This window comes from Rhinoderma darwinii, chromosome 6, assembly GCF_050947455.1.
Source record: "Rhinoderma darwinii isolate aRhiDar2 chromosome 6, aRhiDar2.hap1, whole genome shotgun sequence".
Taxonomy (NCBI): domain Eukaryota; kingdom Metazoa; phylum Chordata; class Amphibia; order Anura; family Rhinodermatidae; genus Rhinoderma; species Rhinoderma darwinii.
Window position 1 is genome coordinate 40814328 of NC_134692.1, and position 23654 is coordinate 40837981.

At 40.8% G+C, this 23654-nt stretch overlaps 1 protein-coding gene across 2 annotated transcripts in view; it reads left to right on the forward strand.

Annotated features, from left to right (window-relative positions):
* Positions 1 to 23654, forward strand: part of COL18A1 (collagen type XVIII alpha 1 chain) — a 141543-nt gene that overhangs the window by 88426 nt on the left and 29463 nt on the right. For both annotated transcript variants that reach the window (XM_075829549.1, XM_075829548.1), the window contains 9 exons: positions 3936 to 4480; positions 12563 to 12646; positions 13761 to 13808; positions 14118 to 14247; positions 18912 to 19033; positions 20039 to 20065; positions 20150 to 20341; positions 22903 to 22929; positions 23316 to 23378. In XM_075829549.1, coding sequence (XP_075685664.1) covers positions 3936 to 4480; positions 12563 to 12646; positions 13761 to 13808; positions 14118 to 14247; positions 18912 to 19033; positions 20039 to 20065; positions 20150 to 20341; positions 22903 to 22929; positions 23316 to 23378 — 1238 coding nt within the window. The remainder of the gene's footprint in view (positions 1 to 3935; positions 4481 to 12562; positions 12647 to 13760; positions 13809 to 14117; positions 14248 to 18911; positions 19034 to 20038; positions 20066 to 20149; positions 20342 to 22902; positions 22930 to 23315; positions 23379 to 23654) is intronic.

The following is a 23654-nucleotide window of genomic DNA, read 5'->3' on the forward strand; positions in this document are numbered from 1 at the left end:
AGTATGCCTATTTATACTATATTTTTACTAGTTATTGGGAGCTACAATAGAAAATACATAATGGAATTGCATAACCAACAATTCGACGATATATATGGTATCATGTACCCCATATTGTATGCAAAGTTTCATGGTAGCACACATATTTCATTAGTTTGGAATAGTCATTTTAAGTTGGTAAATAAGTATTTGAAGAATATCATGTTTCTATACTTTAGTATATTATGTTCCCTGGCACAGGGGTGGTGCAGCCGTGGAAAACTCAAATAGACACAATCCTTACTTAAATTCATGTATTTTCCCCATCAAGATCAATCGGGAAGAATTATAAGGGTCATTTATCTTGATCACTTGCATAGAGGATAAGGCATTGTGGATGATTTACCTAGTGCTATAGATGTCTGGATGAACCAACTCTCAAGCCAGATGTTTTATATATGGGAAAATATTTCAGTCGGGAAGTAGACATACCATTCGATTTACTGGTCTGTAGGGGGGAGATCTGCAGATTTGCCTTTGCGTGTGTTAATTTAAAACATAAATGCAGTGAATAAAAACCTTTAGAGATTATGGATACAGAGTTCTATGCCCTGATGCCATATACCCCTGGCTCTGCTTATCGTGTTAGACCGTCAGAATTTATTGTCCATATATGAGACGCCACTCACCCTTGTTCCAGTAGGTGACAGCTCAGTTGTTTTCAAGACCAAAGGAAATTAACATTTATGTTTGCAGACATAAAGTTACGCATAGAAGTTATATTATGGACTGACTTCTATGAGAAAGCTCTTCCAAGGAGACATCAGGTCCCCGGCTATATTTCCACTTGGCCCCCTCCATAAGTGCTTGCTTTAAAAAAAATAAAAGCTAAATGTCACCCTTACATACATAGTTATTCTTCTTCCAGCCCTGAGGAGTGGCAGCCATATAAATATGTGCCACATGTACTTAAAGCAAATGTGGGTAAAAGGGCAATTTACACAAGAACATGGAGGGTAGCATTTATTACCTCTAAGTTACAGTCCGTTTTGGCCCTAAACGTATTCAGGCTGTTGGACACAAACTTATTGAGGCTATCGGACTCCCTAATGTATAATTACAATGGGAAACTTCAGTTTTTGTTCGTTTTTTCTTTTAAAAGGCAGGGTTGGACTGGCCCACCAGAGAATCAAGGGGTCTGCCGCTGGTCCCAGCGTCGGACATAGGCAAAAAACAGATATTCCATATAATTGTAGGGACCCTAATAATTCCTTTGGTGGTCCCAAGTTACCATAGACTGAAGATCTAGGCTCTCTGACCTCCACCTAGTGTTTACTTGAAAACTCCAAACTGTGCTTTTCGCCCATGGCAATATTTCTAAATACATTAAGACATGGCTGAAGCCCAGAGAATCGCAGTTACCAACATATTTACGACAGATTTGGCTATATAAATGTGTGAGCAGATTGGATAGGGGTCCAGTGTTTTGGTGCTTTCACCATACCGTAATATTATAGAGTATATGGCATCTCAAAAACACTATCTGTATTGTCAACCCTTCTTAGGCATATGAGAGATTAGAATAGCTTGGCACCAAGTGTATGAGCATGGGCAGCAATATTAGTCATGCAGGAGATATGTTGGCATTTCACTTGGAAATTGCTGAGTGGTTACAGTAAGACTACGATTAGTTGAGGATGTACACAGCACATCTGTACAAGTGAAAAAAAACCTCTTTATACACAGTTAAACTGCATTAAGTTGTGAGAGTCAATAAAATGTCAGCTGTTCCTCTGGCTGAGCAGTTTTCCCATGAAAACCATGTAAATGGCATATCTCCTGGGACAAAATGGAAAGAAATCTAGGAAAAATCTTGATGGGAAAATATACATCTGCTGATGTTTTCCGATGTTTCTGCCATTCTTAATTAGCATTGCTTGAGTCACTGAATTATTCTGTAAACATCAATTTACTTATTTGACAGTATGAAGTTTATATTTATGAAGAATTATGTCCAATGAGTAATACATTTTGCTAAATGAATGGCACTGAATATATATAGTAATACATGGATGTATAGTGTAGTATGTACTGGGAGCAAATAAAAAAATTCCACTCCACCTTTTAGAGCCACAAAAGACTGAAAGAGCATTTACCCTGAAATAATTAAAAAAAAATCTATCCAGTAAATATAAGGCCTTGGGTAATTCACTCTCTATCAAGTTTTGATATATAATTTTCTGGAAAAGATGTGTGACAGCCAATATAGCCACCATTATGGCATTCACAGCGGTTGTCACCCAAGGTTTTCAGATTCCAGAGTGGTTAATCTACCAGCTAATGCTGTGATACAATCAATGCGGCATAAATACATTTTAATTGTGTATAGTTGTCATCCATTTCTACCAGGAACTAATTTAACCAAGAAATATTTAAATAGAACTTTTAAGAACTTAGAGGTTGTCTGTAATTAGAAAAAGGGTATTTTTTCCTCCCCCCCCCCCCCCCCCCAGAAACATCGTCACCCCTGTCCATTGGCTGTGTCTGGTATCCATTCATTTAGACAACCCATGGATAAGAGTGGTGCTCTTTTTGGATAAATACAGACCATTTCTCTAATCACAGACAACCCCTTTATCAAGAGACGTATCGAAGACTTATATTTGTAGGTGATTTTCTATTTTAGGGGGTAATGCTGTTTAAAAATTATATTAAATAAATACATGAATATTGTAATTATCTCAAGAGTCCGTGAAGCTGAGATATGGGGAGGTTTTTGACAGACCTCACACTTGAGAGCTAGTGGTCACTGGTGATTTTACTTTCTCGTGCTGAATAGTAGACATGCAACATTTTTCCTTCACTGTGGTTTCACTAAGCAGTTTCCGTAACTGCCATTGGTTACATTGGTTAGCATCAGGTCTGATGAAGGCGCCAGTTGAAACGTGTTACCTTAATAAATACTTAACTCAATTTCTTTCCACCTCCGGATGGAGTAGCGCTTCTTGACTTCCTCTAATATATGTATTTCATATATATATATTTTTTTTTTTTTAGCACTGATCCATTGGTTACAAAGGGCAGAGATGACATATGTGTGGCCAGTTCTTAGGATAATGGGAGTACCAGTGGTTGGACCCAGAAGATGATTCATGTTTTGTAGCCTACAACCTTGAGTCAAAATGGATGGTTTTGGGATTGTGATGTGGTGGTTTGGTTAGTGAGGGAAAGAACATCACCATCAACCACTCACTAAAATAAGAACTTTGTTAAACAACTTTCTTTATTTCTGCTTCAATTACCTAATTGTGTGATTAAGAGAGGGCGAATATAATGGCCTTGACTAAAGTCAACTTCATTTTCGGGTTCCAAGTAGAGTTATTCTTTAAAGGGGTTATCCCGGAATCGACAATTATCAGCTATTCACAGAAAAGGTGCATTCAAGCTCATCCTCACTGCGGTGGAGCAGTGAGGAGGAACAGAGGTTTGGGTTCCCCGATCTTGTGATCAGTGAGTGGGGCCCCGAGCCATCGGACAATTATCACTTATCCTGTGGATAGGTGATAACTATCGATTCTGGGAATATCCCTTTCAGGGTGAAAAGTTCTGATAACAAAAAATGTGGGGATATTGATCTGACTTTAGGTACCAAAGCTCCTTATATCTTAGTCATGAATATGGTTTGCATCATACATATTTATATTTATGTATATCATCGTGCTTTCTGTATTACATCATTTCAATTGCTGTTCATTTGCATGGTTGTATCCTCTTTTATGTTCTTGTCTGTAATGTTATATTTCACAGGTGGTATTTCGGGCACAATATGGTTGGTGTAATATATAGCATTTCACATGTAATTTAAGACACAGTTATACAATTGGTCTTTATGAATTTATGTTGTGGATTTCCCTTCTAATTGTCATTTTCTCCCCTTCTTTGTGTTATTTTTACAGAGCGGGGAACTGTAGAGGTTGGTCTCTTACAACTAATTGGGGATCCACCACCAGAACAGATCACCAAGATCTTTGGTCCCGATAAGAACCCTGGCTATGTATTTAGTGAAGATGCCAATACAGGTCAAGTGGCCACGTTCCATCTCCCCAGCCCCTTGTTTAGGGACTTTTCTATTCTGTTCCACATTCAACCAACAACTAACAAGGCCGGCATGCTGTTCTCTATCACCGATGCTTCACAGTCCATTATTTACGTTGGGGTGAAGCTGACTGAGGTTAAGAACGGTAAGCAGCAGATAATATTTTACTATACAGAGCCTGGATCGCCAGTATCTTTCCCTGCTGCCACCTTCAGTATAGAAGCTCTCACTAATCGTTGGACACGCTTTGCCATTGGTGTGGAGGAAGAGGAAGTTGTCTTATTCATGAATTGTGATGAAGTGGAAAGGGTTCGGTTTGAGAGATCACCTGATGAGATGGAGCTGGATGAAGGGTCTGGACTTTTTGTTGCCCAGGCTGGAGGCGCTGATCCTGACCGCTACCAGGTAAATACCCTTTTTAGGGTGAGGTTAGAAACTGGTCACCTGTAAACAGAAAAACAGAGTAGCCAATTGTACACTTGCCAATTATTTTTTAGCTGTGTAGCCAAGAACTCCTGTTGCATGACTGCCGTTGTTTATAATATAGGAGATTGATGTCCATGTAAGAAACAAAATGGTCACAAGGTAGCAATACTGTAGTTTTTTTTTTTTTTTAATGTATTATATGTGGTGCCTGGCTTTAATGAGACTGATGAGTCAGTCAAGAGTAATAATAACTTATGTTAGAAAGAAAAACATTAAAGATGTTTTTTCATGGACCTTCTAAATTTGCTTTGTATGAACTAGCTACAAACAATTCTTAAAATTATAGAAAATATCTCCCCACAGCCTCATGTTACTTAAGATCTTTCTATTTTCTTTACGTACATTGCCAATAAATGTAATCTATCTATACATACTACAATGTATTTCTTCCAAAGAAGGCTATCCTTTTAAAACTTGGCCAATTTGGCTGGCTGATAGCAATCCATTGTAGCAGATATTGTCCAGTTTGACCAATCAAGTAGTGTATGTTCAATGTGAGGCAAATGTAAGTCTACTACGAGGTCAAACTGCCTTCAGAAAAAGTTACTTATTACATTGTTGGAAAAAATGGGCTAGGTTTATGAAGTCCTTTTTCATACATATAGTGAATTGTACAGTAGTTACAAGATATTTTATCAGTGTCCAGCTCAGGCATCACTGATGTAACTAGGTTCTAGGTGCACTGGCAGGAAATTATACTACCATCAATACATAAACTATATGGACAAAAAGTATTGGGACACCTACACGTTACACCTACAGAAGCTTTTATGGCATCCCATTCTAAATCCATATGGAGTTGGTCCTACCTTTGCATCTAAAACAGCTTCAACTCGTCTTGGAAGTCTTTCTACAAGATTTTGGAGAGTGTCTGTGGGAATTTTTGCACATTCAACCAGAAGAGCATTTGTGAGGTCAGACACTGATGTTGGATGAGAGGGCCTGGCTTGTAATATCCATTCAAGTTCATCCCAAAGGTGTTCGATGGGGTTGAGGTCAGGGCTCTTGTGCGGGCCAGTCAACCAACCCTGCCTTTATGGACCTTGCTTTGTTCACCTTGGGCACAGTCATGCTGGAACAGAAAATAGCCTTCACCCAAAGTGTTCCCACAAAGTTAGAAACATACAATTCTCCAAAATGTCTTGATATACTGAAGCATTAAGATTTCCCTTCACTGGAACTAAGGGGCCTAGGCCAACCCCATAAAAAACAACCCCATATCATTATTTATTCTTCACTAAACTTTACAGTTGGCACAATATAGTCAGGCAGGTAACGTTCTCCTGGCATTCACCAAACCCAGACTCGTCCATCAGACAGCCTGAGGATAGGTGATATTTGTTTCATGTCATAACCCCTTTAACTTTAGACAGTCCGTCTTGTGTCTACATTGTCTCATTGATCTACTGTCCATTTTTTGTGTGATAGATGAATCCTGAGATTATTTCCTGGGGGTGTACATGGAACAGCTCTGAGTAATATGCTTGGAATCTACTATCTTCCTTGTGAGAACAAAGCTGACATTTTTGTTCCTTGAAAATTAAAGGGGAATGTTTAGACAAAGGCGAAATTGAGCATTGAGAATGGAAAAATCTGTGTGTGATAATTACTGTACTGGGGAGGCCGCTGTGGATGCGGAACAGCTGAAGGGATGGCAAGTCACTTGTCTTCATGGAGGGAGATATTCTTGCCAACAGGATAAGAGAGGTCACTGTTCCTGCCCCTGCAAGCTGCGCAGCACAGAGCTAGCCTGCAAGTATACACAGACCTTGCAGATACCCAGAGAATGAGATTTATATGCTCTGATAGGTTTAGGAAATAGAATAAGCCTTCATAATATACTGAGATAATCTCATATAAATAATATTGTTTTAAAAGTCTCTTAAATTGCTTTTATGGCAGGATAGTTTTACATAAATCTACACAGATAATCCACTTTGACATTGTTCGGAAGTTATTCTCCTGTAATCACCAAACAGAAGGATATACAGTCCACAAAATGTAGTTACTCTTAAAGAGGCTCTGTCACCAGTTTATCTCCTACGTAATCTGATCGGCGCTGTAACGTAGATAACAGTGGTTTTTATTTTTAAAAACTATAATTTCTGAACAAGTTATGAGCAATTTTATATTTATGCAAATTAGTTTCTTAATGACCAACTGTGCTATCATTCAAAGCGCGATCTCGCGAGACCACACTGTGCTGTGAGTAAGTCCCACAGAAACTTTACCGAAGTGTTGGGAGTGTGAATAGACATCGCGTCCTGGCTAGAGGCAATGTCTATTCACTCTCAAGTCACAACGGTAAAGTTAATGTGGGAGTAAGTGACTGCACAGCGTGATCTCGCGAGATCACGCTGTGCTGTGAGTACAGCTAAACATGAATGAAGAGAAGTGTATGACGCTGATTGGTCACTGATTAGTCAGCGTCATACACTTCTCTTCACAATGCCCAGTTGATAAAAAGTAAAAAAAAAGCCCAGTTGGTCATTAAGAAACTAATTAGCATAAATCTAAAATTGCTCATAACTTGCTCAAAAATGACAGTTTTTCAAAATAAAAACCACTGTTATCTACATTACAGCGCCTATTAGATTAGGTTGGAGATAGGGCACTTATAATCTGGTGACAGAACCTCTTTAAGGGGGTTTTACACTGGGCGATTATTGGGCAGACGAGCATTCATATAACGCTCATTGCCGATAATTGCCCTATGTAAACCGGGCAGCAATCAGCAGATGAACGAGAAAGTGCTCGATCATCTGCTGATCGTATCGTTTAAAAAAAATCAAATATTATCATTATCGGCAGAACATCTCCCTGTGTAAACGGTGTTGCGCTGCCGATATGATAATAATGTATGGGGACGAGTGATCGGAATAATGATCGCTCGTCCGCATCTATAGATCAGGAGAAAACGAGCACCGATCAATAATGTCTTGTTGATCGGCGCTCGCTGCACTGGCCTATTGTCGGCCGGTGTAAAAGGCCTTTTAAAGGGGTTATATGGTTCTGGGAAATGCTAAATCTAAGGCCCCTACCTACCACCATTGTATCATTGATTATACTGCTGTCTCCTTATGTGGCAGATGGGCTTAAGGTGCTCTTTTAGGCTCCAGGGCTTAGGCGCAACTGTTTATTATGCTGCCCCCCTATAGCTACACCCCTACCTAATATGTATACCTTCCAAATTTCGCAGACAGGTCGATTTATTTTTTTTGCCAATTAAAGGGGTTGTATCATTCAAACAGTCTCTCTCTATATGGCATATGACGTCATAAAATTAATTGGCCAAAATGGAGAGCCACTGCAAGGAGTGTATTACATGAACTCCCGTTTATGTGTATAGGTGCCTTGTAATGCTACATTTCTTCTGCAGTTGTTCTGGCCTTCTGGCCACATAGTACACAAGCAGTCGCCCTGCAATATGCCTATGCAATATGAAGAAGTGCAGGCCAAATAGTAGTCCTAGTCAGTGGCGGATTAAGAAGACCATGGGCCCTGGGCTGTTACCCAAACTTGGGCCCCCCTTCTCCACCACCACCCTGCCGCGCCGTAACTATTGCTAACACTACCTAAACACTAGTACACAAAGTAGGCACATTATGCACAAAGTACGCACATTATGCACAAAGTACGCACATTATGCACAAAGTACGCACATTATGCACAAAGTACGCACATTATGCACAAAGTACGCACATTATGCACAAAGTACACAAAGTAGGCACATTATGCACAAAGTACGCTCAGTACACAAAGTACCACATTATGCACAAAGTAGGCACATTATGCACAAAGTACGCACATTATGCACAAAGTACGCACATTATGCACAAAGTAGGCACATTATGCACAAAGTACGCACATTATGCACAAAGTACACAAAGTAGGCACATTATGCACAAAGTAGGCACATTATGCACAAAGTATGCACAGTACACAAAGTACCACATTATGCACAAAGTACGCACATTATGCACAAAGTACGCACATTATGCACAAAGTAAGAACATTATGCACAAAGTACGCACAGTACACAAAGTACCACATTATGCACAAAGTACGCACATTATGCACAAAGTAAGAACATTATGCACAAAGTACGCACAGTACACGAAGTACCACATTATGCACAAAGTACGCACATTATGCACAAAGTACGCACAAAGTACGCACAGTACACACATTATGCACAAAGTACGCACAAAGTACGCACAGTACACACATTATGCACAAAGTACCCACAGTACACAAAGTACCACATTATGCATAAAGTACGCACATTATGCACAAAGTACCACATTATGCACAAAGTACGCACATTATGCACAAAGTACACAAAGTAGGCACATTATGCACAAAGTACGCACATTATGCACAAAGTAGGCACAGTACACAAAGTACCACATTATGCACAAAGTACGCACATTATGCACAAAGTACGCACAGTACACACATTATGCACAAAGTACGCACAGTACACACATTATGCACAAAGTACGCACAGTACAAAGTACGCACATTATTCACAAAGTACGCACAGTACACAAAGTACACACATTATGCACAAAGTACACAAAGTAGGCACATTATACACAAAGTATGTATAGTACACAAAGTACACACGAGTATGCACATTATACACAAAGTAGGCACATTATACACGAGTATGCACATTATACACAAAGTACACCTTGTAAACACATGAATATGGACATTAAACATACATGAATATGGATATTAAACACACATGCACTTACCTTTTATGTCTTCACCACAGCTCTTCTGCTCACAGCACAGAGCCCGCCGACAGTCTCCCCTCCCCCATGTCCCGACAGCTAGCAGCAGAGGAGAGATGTTTAGAGCAGGGAAGGGGGGCTGGAGGGGGAGCTTCTAAAGCAGCACAGACCACGGCTGCTAAGTAGAAGCGAAGCTCCCCTCGCCTGACAGGTGCGGTCCTGGCACCGGGGCTCCCTCCGGTGCTAGCGACGCCACTGGGCATGAGGGGGTTCGGGCGGTCATAGGCCCCCTGGGAGCCTTGGGCCCCCCGGCAGCCTTGGGCCCCGGGCGACCGCCCGAAACGCCCTAATGATAATCCGCCACTGGTCCTAGTACATTTGTAATGAATGAATAATGACTGCCAAACAATAGTGTCAGCCATATTGCTATATATAAATATATATATATATATATATATTATAAATAGTGCTTTTTCTGGTACTATTATAATACCATATAGTATATGTGGCATTGGGTTAAATATATAGGATAAACTGAAAACCTCTTAGGCTGCGTTCACATCTGCATTAGAGGCTTCGTCACCGATTCTGTCACATTTGATAGGAAGAATAGAGCAAGTCCGACATTCAGTCTATGTTCACACGTCTTAACAAATTACGTCTAAAATTACGGAGCTGTTTTCAGCTGAAAACAACCCCTGAATTGCAGACGTTTTTGCAAGTACTCACGTTTTTCGTGGCGTCCATTACGGACGTAATTTGACCTGTTTTTCAATGGAGTCAATGAAAAACGGCTCCAAAAACGGCCAAAGAAGTGACATGCACTTCTTTGACGTGGACGTCTTTTTACGCTCCGTCTTTTGACAGTGACGCGTATAATTACACCTCGTGTGAACAGAACATCGTAAAACCCATTGCAAACAATGGGCAGAGGTTTGTAGGTGTAATGGAGCAGTCTTTTCAGGCGTAATTCGAGGTGTAAAACGCCCGAATTAAGTCTGAAAATAGGTCGTGTGCACATACCCTAAGAGTAGCGAAGTCCATGTTTGTATTACATCCGATTTTATTGATTTTTGTTTTGTACTTGCTGTTCAAGTTTACTTTGGAAATACATTGTATTTTCTTAAAACCCTGCATTAGGTTGGCAAGAATATGAGTTTACAGATGAGCTGCAGTGCAAATATTAAGATGTCAATGCTAGTTGCAGATTGTTTTAGTTCCTACTAAAGCAGTGAATATTTTCTTATCTAACACTAGTAGGAATTGATTTTCTGGTTGAATACATTGGGCAACTAAAATAATAACATTTGTTACAACTAAAGTCGCAGATTTTTTTTTTTAATGTCTGACCTAAGGGCCGGGTTCACACGTAGTGTAAATACTGCGGATTTTCCTCAACGGATTTCATTGTGGAAAATCTGCATCCTAATACAGTAGCAGTAAAGTGGATGAGATTAGAACAAATGTCGTCCACGCGCTGCGTAAATGATAAGCAGAAATAACGCTCAGAAAATGACCTGCGGTGCAGTTTTTTAATCTGCAGCACATCCGTTTATGTTGCGTAAAAGCTGCTTTTTTGTTGCAGATTCTCCACTTTGAATTCAATGGGGAGGTAAAACCCACAACAAAGAGCAGATGTGATTTTTTTTGAGGCGATTCCGCTGCAAAAATCGGAACTCAGAAAAAAAATAAATCTTATACTAACCCAGAATTCTGTGCTTCTTCGTCCAGGCCGGCCTCCTGAGATGACGTTTCATCCCATGTGACCGCTGCAGCCATGAAATGTCATCCCAGGAGGCCAGGCTGCAGGACGGCAGAGGGACACGTCACTATGGCTACGGGTAAGTATGAAACGTTTTTTTTTTTTGTTTTTTTTTTAGTGCAGTTTTAGGTAGCAGACATTCTGGCCAAAAAACTGCACCACAATTTGGTGCGGTTTTTAAGATGGAATTCCTTGCGGGGACCAGGGCGGATATGCTGTGTGCTTTTACGCAGCGTATCCGCCCTGTGTGAACATACTCTTAGTGGGGTATAAAGAATAAACAACCATATTTTATTAATCTAGTGCCCCCTTTTGGTGACTGCAATTAATTTATATCCTTGTACTGTTGGCTAAATAATAAAAATGTGTCCTTCATAACGATGATATTATTCACTAAATAATAGTAAATATTGGTAAATAAAAATAGCAAAGTAGACCCAGTATGTATAGATCATCTAAATATGGCAAACAATACATGTATGACTGTTTTTTTTTACTTGCTCAATACAGTAAAGTTCTCTTACTCTGGAAATCTCCTTATCTGGAATTGGGCAAAAATAGGTCCAATGCCTGATTGGTAATAAATTAACAGGATAGCATGGAAAGGCGCCATCTCTCCCATGCAACTACCTATGAAGTCTGTTTGCCAACTCAGGCTTCTTTCCCTGACTTACAGGAACACACCAAGTATAACATATACACTGTGTTGCACCAAGCAACTTTTAGTGATCTGGTCTAGTAGTCTAGATTATTAGAATTTTACTGATTTCGTTAGAGGGGTTGACTGGTTTAGAAAACTCATCTACAAATATTCTATGAGGAAATTGCAAACTAATAGAGGGCAGTCCCTCCGTTAAGACCCTCATCTATTAGACATAACAGAGAGCAACTCAGGAGCACTAGATATGTGCAGGGTTTACATGGACATAACATAGATTTAAAATGGGCACTGTGTAATCCTTTATTTACCCTGCGGGGGTGCTGCAGGAGAACTGGGCACTTGCTTCTGGATTCCACCACAAATTACATCTGATAGCTTGGGCTCTTAGCAGTGAAAGAACACTCTGAGATTATTTTATCTTTGGGGGACCCTTCTAATAAAATGATTTTCCAAAGCATACAACTCCTATAATGTGATAAATTGGCCATACACACAAAGATTGTTCCCTTGGTTCCAATTTTTAGTTTTTGTTCCATTATTACGCAGATTATTTACAGCAGCACTTGTTATAAATACAAATCTGTGCGGTGACTTTTGACATTAACAACATAATGTCTTCAGTGTACTTTTTGGTAATGGATGAGACTGAGTGATCAGACAATTGTAGTAGCACATATCATTCTATAGCACCCATATAATGTAATGTTTCCAATTATTAGTAAAGAATGTATGATATAGTAGCCGATACAGTCCGGTTTTATGGCAGATGTGCATGGATATAGATTTTGACATTCGACTTGTAACTTATCTTTCATGCTATTATTTTTCATTTTTAGGGAGTAATAGCAGAACTAAAAATCATAAATGATCCCAGAGCAGCAGAAATGCAATGTGAGGAGGAAGGAGACGATTCTGACGTGGTGAGTCCATCATCTATCTCTATTAAATGTACTTCTCAGTATTCTTACTAAGTGTAACTAATAAAAGGTTTCCACACAGTTCTACTTGAGTGCTCAATGGGTCGCCTCGTGGAAGATAGGTTAAAAGTCAAGCTAAAACGTAAAGGGATTGTCTGGTTTCAACAAATTATTGTTATTTTTTTCTATAATTACAATCTATTTAATTTTCCAATATACTTTCTGTATTTAATTCCTCCCGGTTTTCAAGATCTCTGCTTGTTGATATTCAGTAGGAACTTACATTGTTTACATTCAGTGGATAAAATTCTGTCCATGGTCATGTGATGGACACATTAATTTGCTGAAACCAGAAAACCTTAGGAAAACAAAAGTAGCAATTTCTTAATACAATTTTATTTTTTGTGTCTCTCCATGTGGCAGTATTAAGCTCTAGTCACAACTCCGTTCGTTAACTCCGTTGTTCTGTTCCGTTCTAGGAGCAGAACAACAGAATTGATGGAGTGATGGTACAGTCACTATACAAACACCAACGGCGCCCAAAGTACCTAGTTGACTTATAATAGGCTTCATCAGGTTCTGTCGTGGTGTCTGTCATTTACCTGGAAAAATACGTTTTTCTCCATTTTTTTTTTTAGGCACATATCGTATACACAGTATAGTTAGTATATGCCATTACATGGTAACGACCATATTATTTTCACACATTTTATGACTGGTGACTATATGCTTTTGTAACTACTCTACACAAGTAACTACCCTACACAAGTAAATGACCATTCGTACAGATATATCCCATCCCTTGTTTTCATTTTTCTAGACGTGAGAAGTTATTTTAGGCATTTGCATCTTTATAAAGGCACTTATCTGCATTTTGCCATTACAACTCTTGTATGAAAAAACCTGATAATGATTATAAAGCAGTATCCACAATATTGTAGTTTATTTCATTTCACATTTATATAACAAAAAAAAATAACATTTACAAGTTAATTTTACTTGAGCAGTACAATAAAAATGTGCAGGCTGCTGCCATCTAGTGGTTGATGTTAATATTTACTGTTCTTACTGCCATCTAGTGGTCATTGTGTAAAATTATTTCTATATTTATTGAAAGATTTCTGGAGACTTTGGCAGTGGTATTTCAGAAAAAGAAGTTGTGGAGGTAAGATTAATATCAAGGCATTTTGAAAATATAGTATAGCAATAATACATGTAGAGGAATCTCTGCTCCCATTTTATTCTGTAGAATGTTTCTCACTCAACATAGTCTCAAATAAAATAAAATTGGTCTACCATTGCCGTTATGTTTATCTAGCACAGTCCATGTCTAAATTGTCTGCCACAGGGACAAATGTACATAGACCAGTTCGAGGAGTAAGAGATACCCGAGCATAAATGGTTGGCACATGTGGGAATGGAGTGTGAAAATGAATGTAATTCTAAAAATGTATTTTTCCATATTATAATGTAGGTGGTGACTAAGGCTCCAACAAGACTCAAGGAACAAGCGCCCATTACAGTACCTCCCATACAGAGACCATCTTTGGAAAAAGAGACTTTCATTAGAAGGGAAGAGACTGTACAGAGAGTTGAAGTAGAAGGTCAGGATCATAGATGACGTTGTGCACATTATACACTATTATAAATTATAAGAATATTAGAAGTCACTGGGGAGCTCTGTGATCATATAAAAGCACGAGGCCGTCAGGCTGATTGCATTTATACAGGTCTCGTAACTCCAAGGTGACTTCTTACATTCTTCATTATTTATAGTAAGGGGTACATTATTGCTTATAATACACATCTCACCTGATGCGGAACCTCTTTATGACTAAAAAGATGGAGCTTCCTGTCCACCATTGATTAATTGATAAGGAATGTCCTCATCTGTTTAGAAAAGATCTGTAGCATCTGAGATGTGCATCAGGTTCTGCAGCAGCTGGGACGCAGAACTTTATAATACACACTAGAGCTGCTGAAGAACCTCTCTTTTAAAAAGAGAGGAAGCAATACGTTAGTCACTCAAAGGTCGGCACAAGAGGAGGAACTTTCTACAAAACAATCTGTGACAGGTCTGTAGTGCCAGTCATCTCTGTAGAACCATCAGAGTATGGTGTTTATACAAATATTAGTTACACTCATGTCACTGGAAAATTCCATTGATGTGTATCATGTTATATCATTAACATAGAATTAGAATATTTTATTGAACATAGACTTTGCATAAAGGACATGTCACTTCTTGACACGGTTTCCGCGTTAGCAGGCCACATACATCATTCAGTGGGACTAATCTGCAAATCTGCAGCAGCAATCGGAGAGTGAGCATCGGATTTCTGCTGCAGATTCTCGTTCAAATTCACAACAAATTTTCCGATGGAAAAATCTGTTATCTGAACATACACTAAGGGTGCATCCACATGTACCGGATTTGCAACAGAAAAAATCAGTTGCAGAATTTGCAGAGTATTTCACCCTATGGCTGGGTTCACACGACCTATTTTCAGGCATAAACGAGGCGTATTATGCCTCGATTTACGCCTGAAAATACGGCTCCAATACGTCAGCAAACATCTGCCCATTCATTTGAATGGGTTTGCCGACGTACTGTGCCGACGACCTGTCATTTACACGTCTTCATTTGACAGCTGTCAAACGACGACGCGTAAAATGACTGCCTCGTCAAAGAAGTGCAGGACACTTCTTTGCAACGTAATTTGAGCCGTTTTTCATTGAATTCAATGAAGAACAGCTCAAGATTACGGGCGTCAATGACGCCTCGCAAAATGCGACGAGGAGCATTTACGTCTGAAACGACGGAGCTGTTTTCTCCTGAAAACAGTCTGTAATTTCAGACGTAAAAGCCAGCTAGCGTGTGCACATACCCTATATATTGCAAAGGGTGAAATCCGCAGTTAAAATTCACAACATAAATTGACATGCAGCTGATGCAAAATCCACTCCGCATGTCAATTTCTGATTTTTTTGTTGCAGTGTTTATAGAGTTTTGTTAAAATCTCACCCACTTTGCTGCTACTGTAATACGCTGCAGATTTTCCAACCGCAAATACGGATGGAAAATCCGCAATGTAACATGCATGTGAACGTGCCCTTACTCTGGTCACTCATGGTGGAAGCAGCCATTATGTGCGCAAAACAGATTTATTTTAAGGGAAACACCATGCCATTTTACAATATTACATAGTTTAAATCTGCATAATTTGCAATTACTTTGCTTTAGGAATCTAAATTACATGATATTGTTGTTGTTATTATTATTATAATATATTCTCTAGTAAAAGCCAAATTTAAAAATTCTGGTGGCTACTGTTCTAGACAGCAGTGCATTGTGGGAGCTCAGATGATTCTACACAGTTCACCTGGTCATATACATTAGATGTATGTTGGCCAAACCTGACGATTTCGGTGGGACCAGCAGCTCATCTAATGTGTATGGCGGGGTCCAGACTCTCCCCTAATGGCAGATGTCGGGGGAGAGAAGGGTCGGTCATGTTGGATTTCAACATGCCCGATCCTTTTGTTCAGTAGTAGATAAGCTGCTGCCAGAAGAGTCCGGCCGCGGCTTACTGCCTATTGAAAACACATAGATGCTCAGTTGACAGCTATTAGGTCACATGTCTGACAGATGAAAGAAGATAAACTGATGTCTGGTACAAAGGTAACCAGCAGAATAGTTTATACATTTTGTAAGCAGCAATGTAAATGAATAGCAAAAACAACATTAAAGTGGATCTGTTAGCTGAATATGCTGCACGATGTAAGGGCAACATATTACAGCTACAGGTCCGTACTCCTATTATCTAAAATGGCCCAAAGAATGTTTGGGTAATAGGAGCGATGAAGAAATACACCAGACTCCTAGTTGAGTGCTGTATTCATGATGGGAGCGCTCCCCCCGCCCCTCTCCGCACTGATTGACGGGCTGCTGTGTATTCACATATATAAAGCCTGTCCTTCATCACAACCAGGGTAGCTAAGTCCTTACTTAGGGCAGTATATTAAGCAGACAGATCCTCCTTAAAGGGGTTGTCCACTTTGGACAATCCCTACTTGCTGGAAGGGACCCTTGACAATAAGCAGATCACGAAGTGTCCACATGCTGGCATGCTGGGACCCCCAGCGATTAGCTATAATCTTTTTGGAAACCTGACACTAAGGGTCTTCTTACATGAGCGCTCATTGATCGGCGCTCATGTGCTCCTTTCACAAGCAGCTATGTTTGGGGACGGGCGATCGTTATTACGATCGCTCGTCCTCATACATTTCTATCATGTCGGCAGCATGTCTCCATTTTTACACAGGGAGATGTGTTTTCAACAACGATAATATTTCTTGCAGCATAAAAGATACAATCAGCTGATGAACGAGTGTTTGCTCGTTCATCGGCTGATTGTTGTCCTGTTTACACGGGGTGAGGATCGGGAACGAGCATTCACGTGAACCCTCATTTGCCCAATAATTGGTCCATGTAACAGGGCCTTAAGTGTTCAGTTTCTTTTCAGCACCACCACATGGTAAATTAAGTATTAGGGCCAGTTCACAAAGCATTTTTTGGCGCTGAATATGATGCGGAAACCGTGTTGAAGTCCGCACTAAGAAACCCCCCCAAATCGTTCCCCATTAATTTCAATGAGAGGCACAAAGAACCTGCGGCGCTCGTTTAGAGCGTTTTTGTAATGTGTTTTGCCGCGTTTTTTTCATTAGCTACAACGGCTCAAAAGAGACGTAGAAAAAAAAGTGAAAAAATAGTCAAACAACGCTGGCAATTCAAAAACAGCAGATTTTTTCTGCCTGACAAAAAATGCTGTGTGAACTCCCCCTTATACAGTGCCATTCAAATTAGTTGTCTGTGTAATGCAGGACAGGAAAGGTACTCCAGAGCGAGAGACAGCCTTTATAGCCACTCTGCCAAAGAGATAGGCAACCTTAAAGAGCACCCCCCACTATTAACTCCGCATTCTCTTATAGGGGATATGAAAATGTTTTTTTTAAACTGGACAATCCTTTAAAGCGTACGTCCAACTTTGAACTCTATTTTACAGTTTACATATAAATATAATCAACATACAATTTGGTCAAATCTACAAATATATTGAATTACTTAGTTTGTACTGATCCTAAATTCTAGCCTATATTATAGTTCAGAGCTGCATTTATAATTCTGCAGGCTTCAGATCTGAAATGTCCCACATTCTTTGCTTAATTAATATCTCACAGAACTTGCTCTGGTTATTTTCCTTCTGGGAATTACAATTTTTACATCAAGCACTGTACAGTTATCCCTTTGCATTATAGGAGCTTAGATAAGATGTTAGGAATGTGTCTGATGACATGCTTGGACTGTTTCCCATGACAACCAGTAGAATTGTGAATGCAGCTCTGAACTATTAGGCTATGTTCACACAGGGCGGATACGCTGTGTAAAAGTACACAGCGTATCTGCCCTGGTCTCTGCAAGGAATTCAGTCCGAAAAACAGCACAAAATTGTGATGTAGTTTTATAGTCTGGAATGTCCGCTGCGTAAAAAAAAACAAAAACCTATACTTACCCGCAGCCATGGCGACGCATCTTTCTGACGTCCTGCAGCTCAGCCTCCTGGGATAACGTTTCATCCCATGTGACCGCTGCAGCCCATGATTGGCTGCAGCGGTCACATGGGATGAAATGTCATCCCTGGAGGCCGGGCTGGACACAGAAGCAGATAGATCTGGGTAAGTATAATCTTTTTTTCAGCGTTACGATTTTTGTGGCGAAATCACATATTTTTTGCTGCAAAAATTGCAACATCCGCTATTTTCCCCATTGAATTTTTATAGTGAGGTAATACCCGCAACAGAAAAGTGACGATTCCGAAGTATAAATTGAGATGCCGGAGATTAACAAAATGCACCTCAGGTCAATTTATGAACTTTTTCCTGTGTTTTTTCCACTCTGTTGCTACTGTATTACGCTGCAGATTTACCGCAATTAAATCCATTGCGGAAAAGTTTTTACGCTACGTGTGGACTTATACAGGCTGTAACTCAGGTTCAGTACAGTTACATATACACATTAACTGATCTTTCTAAATAGATAATTTCTTTATATAAACTAAACCAAAGGTGGACATACCGTTTTTATAACTCAACAGTAGTAGAAAAGGATTATTTTTACTCACTTATAGTTCAAGGACAAATATATTGTCCAATATGTCCAAGGAGACTGGTGTTAATGTTATTGGTCATGTTAACACTTTTATTGCAGGTCAGCCAGGCCAGAAGGGATTGAAGGGAGACCGAGGTGACAAGGGGGATAGAGGTCCAGAAGGTCCTAAAGGAGATTCTGGTGACAGTACAAGCTCAGGTGTTGGACCTAGAGGAGAAAAGGTAAGATTGATGGTGGTTTAAGTAGTGGTTAGGACATTAGCATTAGTTTTGGCTGCAAATAAGAATTTATGGTTCTTTAGGCAATCTGATCGTACAATTTGGTTAGAGAATTCAGCTAAAGTCTTTAAGAAAACAAATAATACAAATACATACATACAATGCATTTAAGGTGACAGTAAATTTAAAGTGTCTCCACCTCTCCCCCCCTTCATGCTTGATCATATGAAATATTATCTTTTATAAAAGGGGAGGAGCTTATGGAACGTTGTCTCTGGCTGGGAGGCAGCTTGCTGCAGCAGAAACCTTCTCAACATCTCTGTGTGCAATACAGAATGCTCAATATACAAAACTAAATATTGACCTCCCCTAGCTTGCATATCCTGCACCTAGCTAAAGATAAAGGGGGCCAGGAGAAGATGAAACCCTGCAATTTTCTGTGAGACTTTCAGGAGCTTGCAGAGGGTCTTTTGTTATTTCTCATCATTTTAAAGGTAATCTGTCACTAGTTCTGAGCCCTCAAAACTGCTGACAGTGCTATATAGAGAATGGGGAGAGCAGCATAACTATGTATGCATTTACATTTTAATTTCACCCATGCCGCCATCACAAGTGCCACCACTGCTCTGAGTGACCACTCCAGCGGTCTACTGATTGGACGCTAGAGCCATCACTCAGAGCAGAGTGGAGGGGCTGGCAGCGTTCAGTGGAGCACTAAACATGAAGAAGCCATCTCTGTGGCACTTGCGATCCTGACGTCGAGGACATTAAAACATAGATCTTTCATTCATACAACTTACAAGACCAACACCACAGGTATGGTTACACTGCTCTTCCCGTCCTGTGCTGTCCTGTGCTGTCAGCAGTTTGAGGGCTCAAAGCTGCTGACAGATTCTCCTTAAATACATGACTAGAATGTGGACTTATACACACGTTTTATCAATATACATTTAGCATCGCTATTTTACATGTATAATATGTTAATAAAAGTATTTTTGATTGTTTTAGGGCCACAAAGGAGAACAAGGTGTTAAAGTACGTATCTCCTCTCTACATGTTATTGTTTAGAGTTTACTGATTGGTTGTCCAGAAGTTAAAAATTTAATTATTTTTTTACAGGGAGGTGCAGGGTTTGGATATCCTGGAGCAAAGGGACAGAAAGGAGACCCTGGAACATCTGGGCCACCTGGGCCACCTGGTCCTCCTGGGCAATCAGTTTTACAGAAGAGTGATGGAACCACTGTGCAGCAGGTTGCAGGACCTCTGGGACCTCCAGGTCCAGAGGGACCTCCAGGAAAAGACGGAGAGCCCGTAAGTTATATATTCGCAAGGCCATGCCGCACGCAGAAAAATGGACAGGATTTAACATATCCATCAGTTTTAACAGTGTACGAGTTTTGAGAAATATTTGCCATCGGGTTTGACTGCCTTGAAAACTATAAATTTGTATTCTAAATGGGTCACTCCATGATGATTTGCCCAACATCCATATAGTACTGCTGCATTCATTAAGATCAACATATGTAACACACCTAGTAATAACATAAGGGGGCGTAACTAGGAAACACTGGGCCCCATAGCAAACTTTTGACTCGGACCCCCTCCCCTAGGTGCCACCCACATCCCGCCCTTGTAAATAGTGGCCCCCTGTAGACAGTGCTATACAGCCCCCCCTGTAGACAGTGCTATACAACCCCCCCCCCCTTTAGACAGGGCTATACAACCTCCCCCCTTTAGACAGGGCTATACAACCTCCCCATACAGTGCTATACAGCACCCCCTGTAGACAGGGCTATACAGCCCTCCCTGTAGACAGGGCTATACAACCTCCCTGTAGACAGGGCTATACAACCTCCCTGTAGACAGGGCTATACAACCTCCCTGTAGACAGGGCTATACAACCTCCCTGTAGACAGGGCTATACAGCCCTCCCTGTAGACAGGGCTATACAACCTCCCTGTAGACAGGGCTATACAACCTCCCTGTAGACAGGGCTATACAACCTCCCTGTAGACAGGGCTATACAGCCCTCACTGTAGACAGTGCTATACAGCCCTCCCTGTAGACAGTGCTATACAGCCCTCCCTGTAGACAGTGCTATACAGCCCTCCCTGTAGACAGTGCTATACAGCCCTCCCTGTAGACAGTGCTATACAGCGCCCCCTGTAGACAGTGCTATACAGCCCCCCTTGTAGACAGTGCTATATAGCCCCCTGTAGACAGTGCTATACAGCCCCCCTGTAGACAGTGCTATATAGCCCCCCTGTAGACAGTGCTACACAGCCCCCCCTGTAGACCGTGCTATACAGCCCCCCCTGTAGACCGTGCTATACAGCCCCCCCTGTAGACCGTGCTATACAGCCCCCCCTGTAGACCGTGCTATACAGCCCCCCCTGTAGACCGTGCTATACAGCGCCCCCTGTAGACCGTGCTATACAGCGCCCCCTGTAGACCGTGCTTTAGAGTGCCCCCTGTAGACAGGGCTATACAGCCCCCCTGTAGACAGTGCTTTAGAGTGCCCCCTCTAGACAGAGCTATGCAGCCTCCCCATACAGTGCTATACATCCCTCCCTGTAGACAGTGCTATACTTTTAAGTATCACAAAGAGGGACAATTGATGCGGCTGCAATTTTTTTTTCTTTTAAGCCACACCTCTAATCCCATCCAATCCCCGTCCATACACACCCAGTTCAGCCCACACAGTATCATGCTCCCATAGTGCCCCCCCCACACACAGTATAATGCCCCCATAGTTGCCACCATACAGTATAATGCCCCCATACAGTATAATTCCCACACAGATGCCCCATACATTATAATGCCCACACAGATGCCCCTATGCAGTACAATGCCCAAACAAATTCCCCCATAAAGCATAATACTCCCATAGCTGCCCCGACAGTATAATGCTCCCCATAGCTGCCCCACAAAGTGTAATGACCCCCATAGTTGCCCCCACACAGTATAATGCCTCCCATAGCTGCCCCCACACAGTATAATGCCTCCCATAGCTGCCCCCACAGTATATTGCCCCCATAGCAGCCCTCACAGTATAATTCCCCCCATAGCTGCCCCACACAGTATAATGCCCCCATAGCTGTCCCCACAGTATAATGCCACACACAGTATAATGCCCCCTCATAGCTTGCCCGACAATATGATGGCCCCATAGCTGCCCCCACAGTATAATGCCCCCATAGCTACCCCCACAGTATGATGCCCCCACAGTATAATGCCCCCCCATAACTTCCCCCACACTGTATAATGCCCCCATAGCTGCCCCTACAATATAATGCCCCCCATAGCTGCCCCCACAATATAATACCCCACAGTTTAATGCCCCCCCATTGCTGCCCCCACAGTATATTGTCATACATAGCTGTCCCCACAGTATAATGCCCCCCATACAGTATAATACCCCCCATAGCTGTCCCCACAATATAATGCCATCCATAGCTGCCCCCACAGTAAATTGTCATCCATAGCTGTCCCCACAGTATAATGCCCCCATAGCTGCCCCACACAGTATGATGCCCCCCATAGCTGTCCCCACAGAATAATGCCAACCATAGCTGTCCCCTCATGCCACAGGCTTTGTAGCAGCCACTATGACTGTTACAGCGGTAGTTACGCCACTGAATAACATATTTCAGTAAACTACGGCTATACCAAGCTTACCAATCCTTTTCATCCCAAGTTTAGTTTGGGTTTGATTTTCTCTGTCTGACACTGTTCCTGATGGCTGTTTCCAATCTATATTCAGAACAGCTTTCCACCAATTGTGTTACTGTAACCAGTGCTATTTTTATATATTGTGTATGCCATATTTCTGACATGGAAATAAACCCTTTTGTTAATTTTGTTAATTTCAGGGTGATCCTGGAGAGGATGGCAAAGCTGTAAGTCACTTGCATTATTACAATTATGACCTTTCTTTGTTTTCGATATAGTAAATCATGCTTTAGCTTAGCTTTTGCCTGTTCTGGTGCATAAGACTCATTATCGGAAAGTAAATGTGTTGCACAAATAACTTTAAAGTACTTGGTTGAGGTTACGATCGTAAAATATTTCAAATTCTTTTGTTCTATATTTGTGTGTCCATGCAATGTCCGTAGTAGCCTGTAAAGAAACACACAATTTACCATCAGTCAACCAGATATCAAGTGCTATTGACTTATGCACTCTTTCGTTAGGCCACCACTGCTTTATGCAACATTACAATGATATCAACATATTAGTGTAAAGAATGTTCCCAATTATATCTGGTTATGTTTCTTGAACACAGGGGGAAATTGGACCTCAGGGATTCCCAGGAACTCCAGGAGATGCTGGAAAGAAGGGAGAAAAGGTACCGTCCCAGTCTATTCAATTCATTCGTTTTTGTTTGCAAAAAAAAAATAAAACCTTGTCCCGTGTCATACTATTTGCATACTATTGTACATTCAGAATTAGATTTAAACATGCTGGAACCTTAATACGGTTTTGCAATATCACATGAAAATAAAGGTGAAATACCTAGCTTATAAAATACTCAAATATAAACTTTATAGGATTAGTTTACACAATGACCAGAAATATACATTTTTGTTTTGACATTTGTCTCTCTAAATATGGTTGTCTCCTC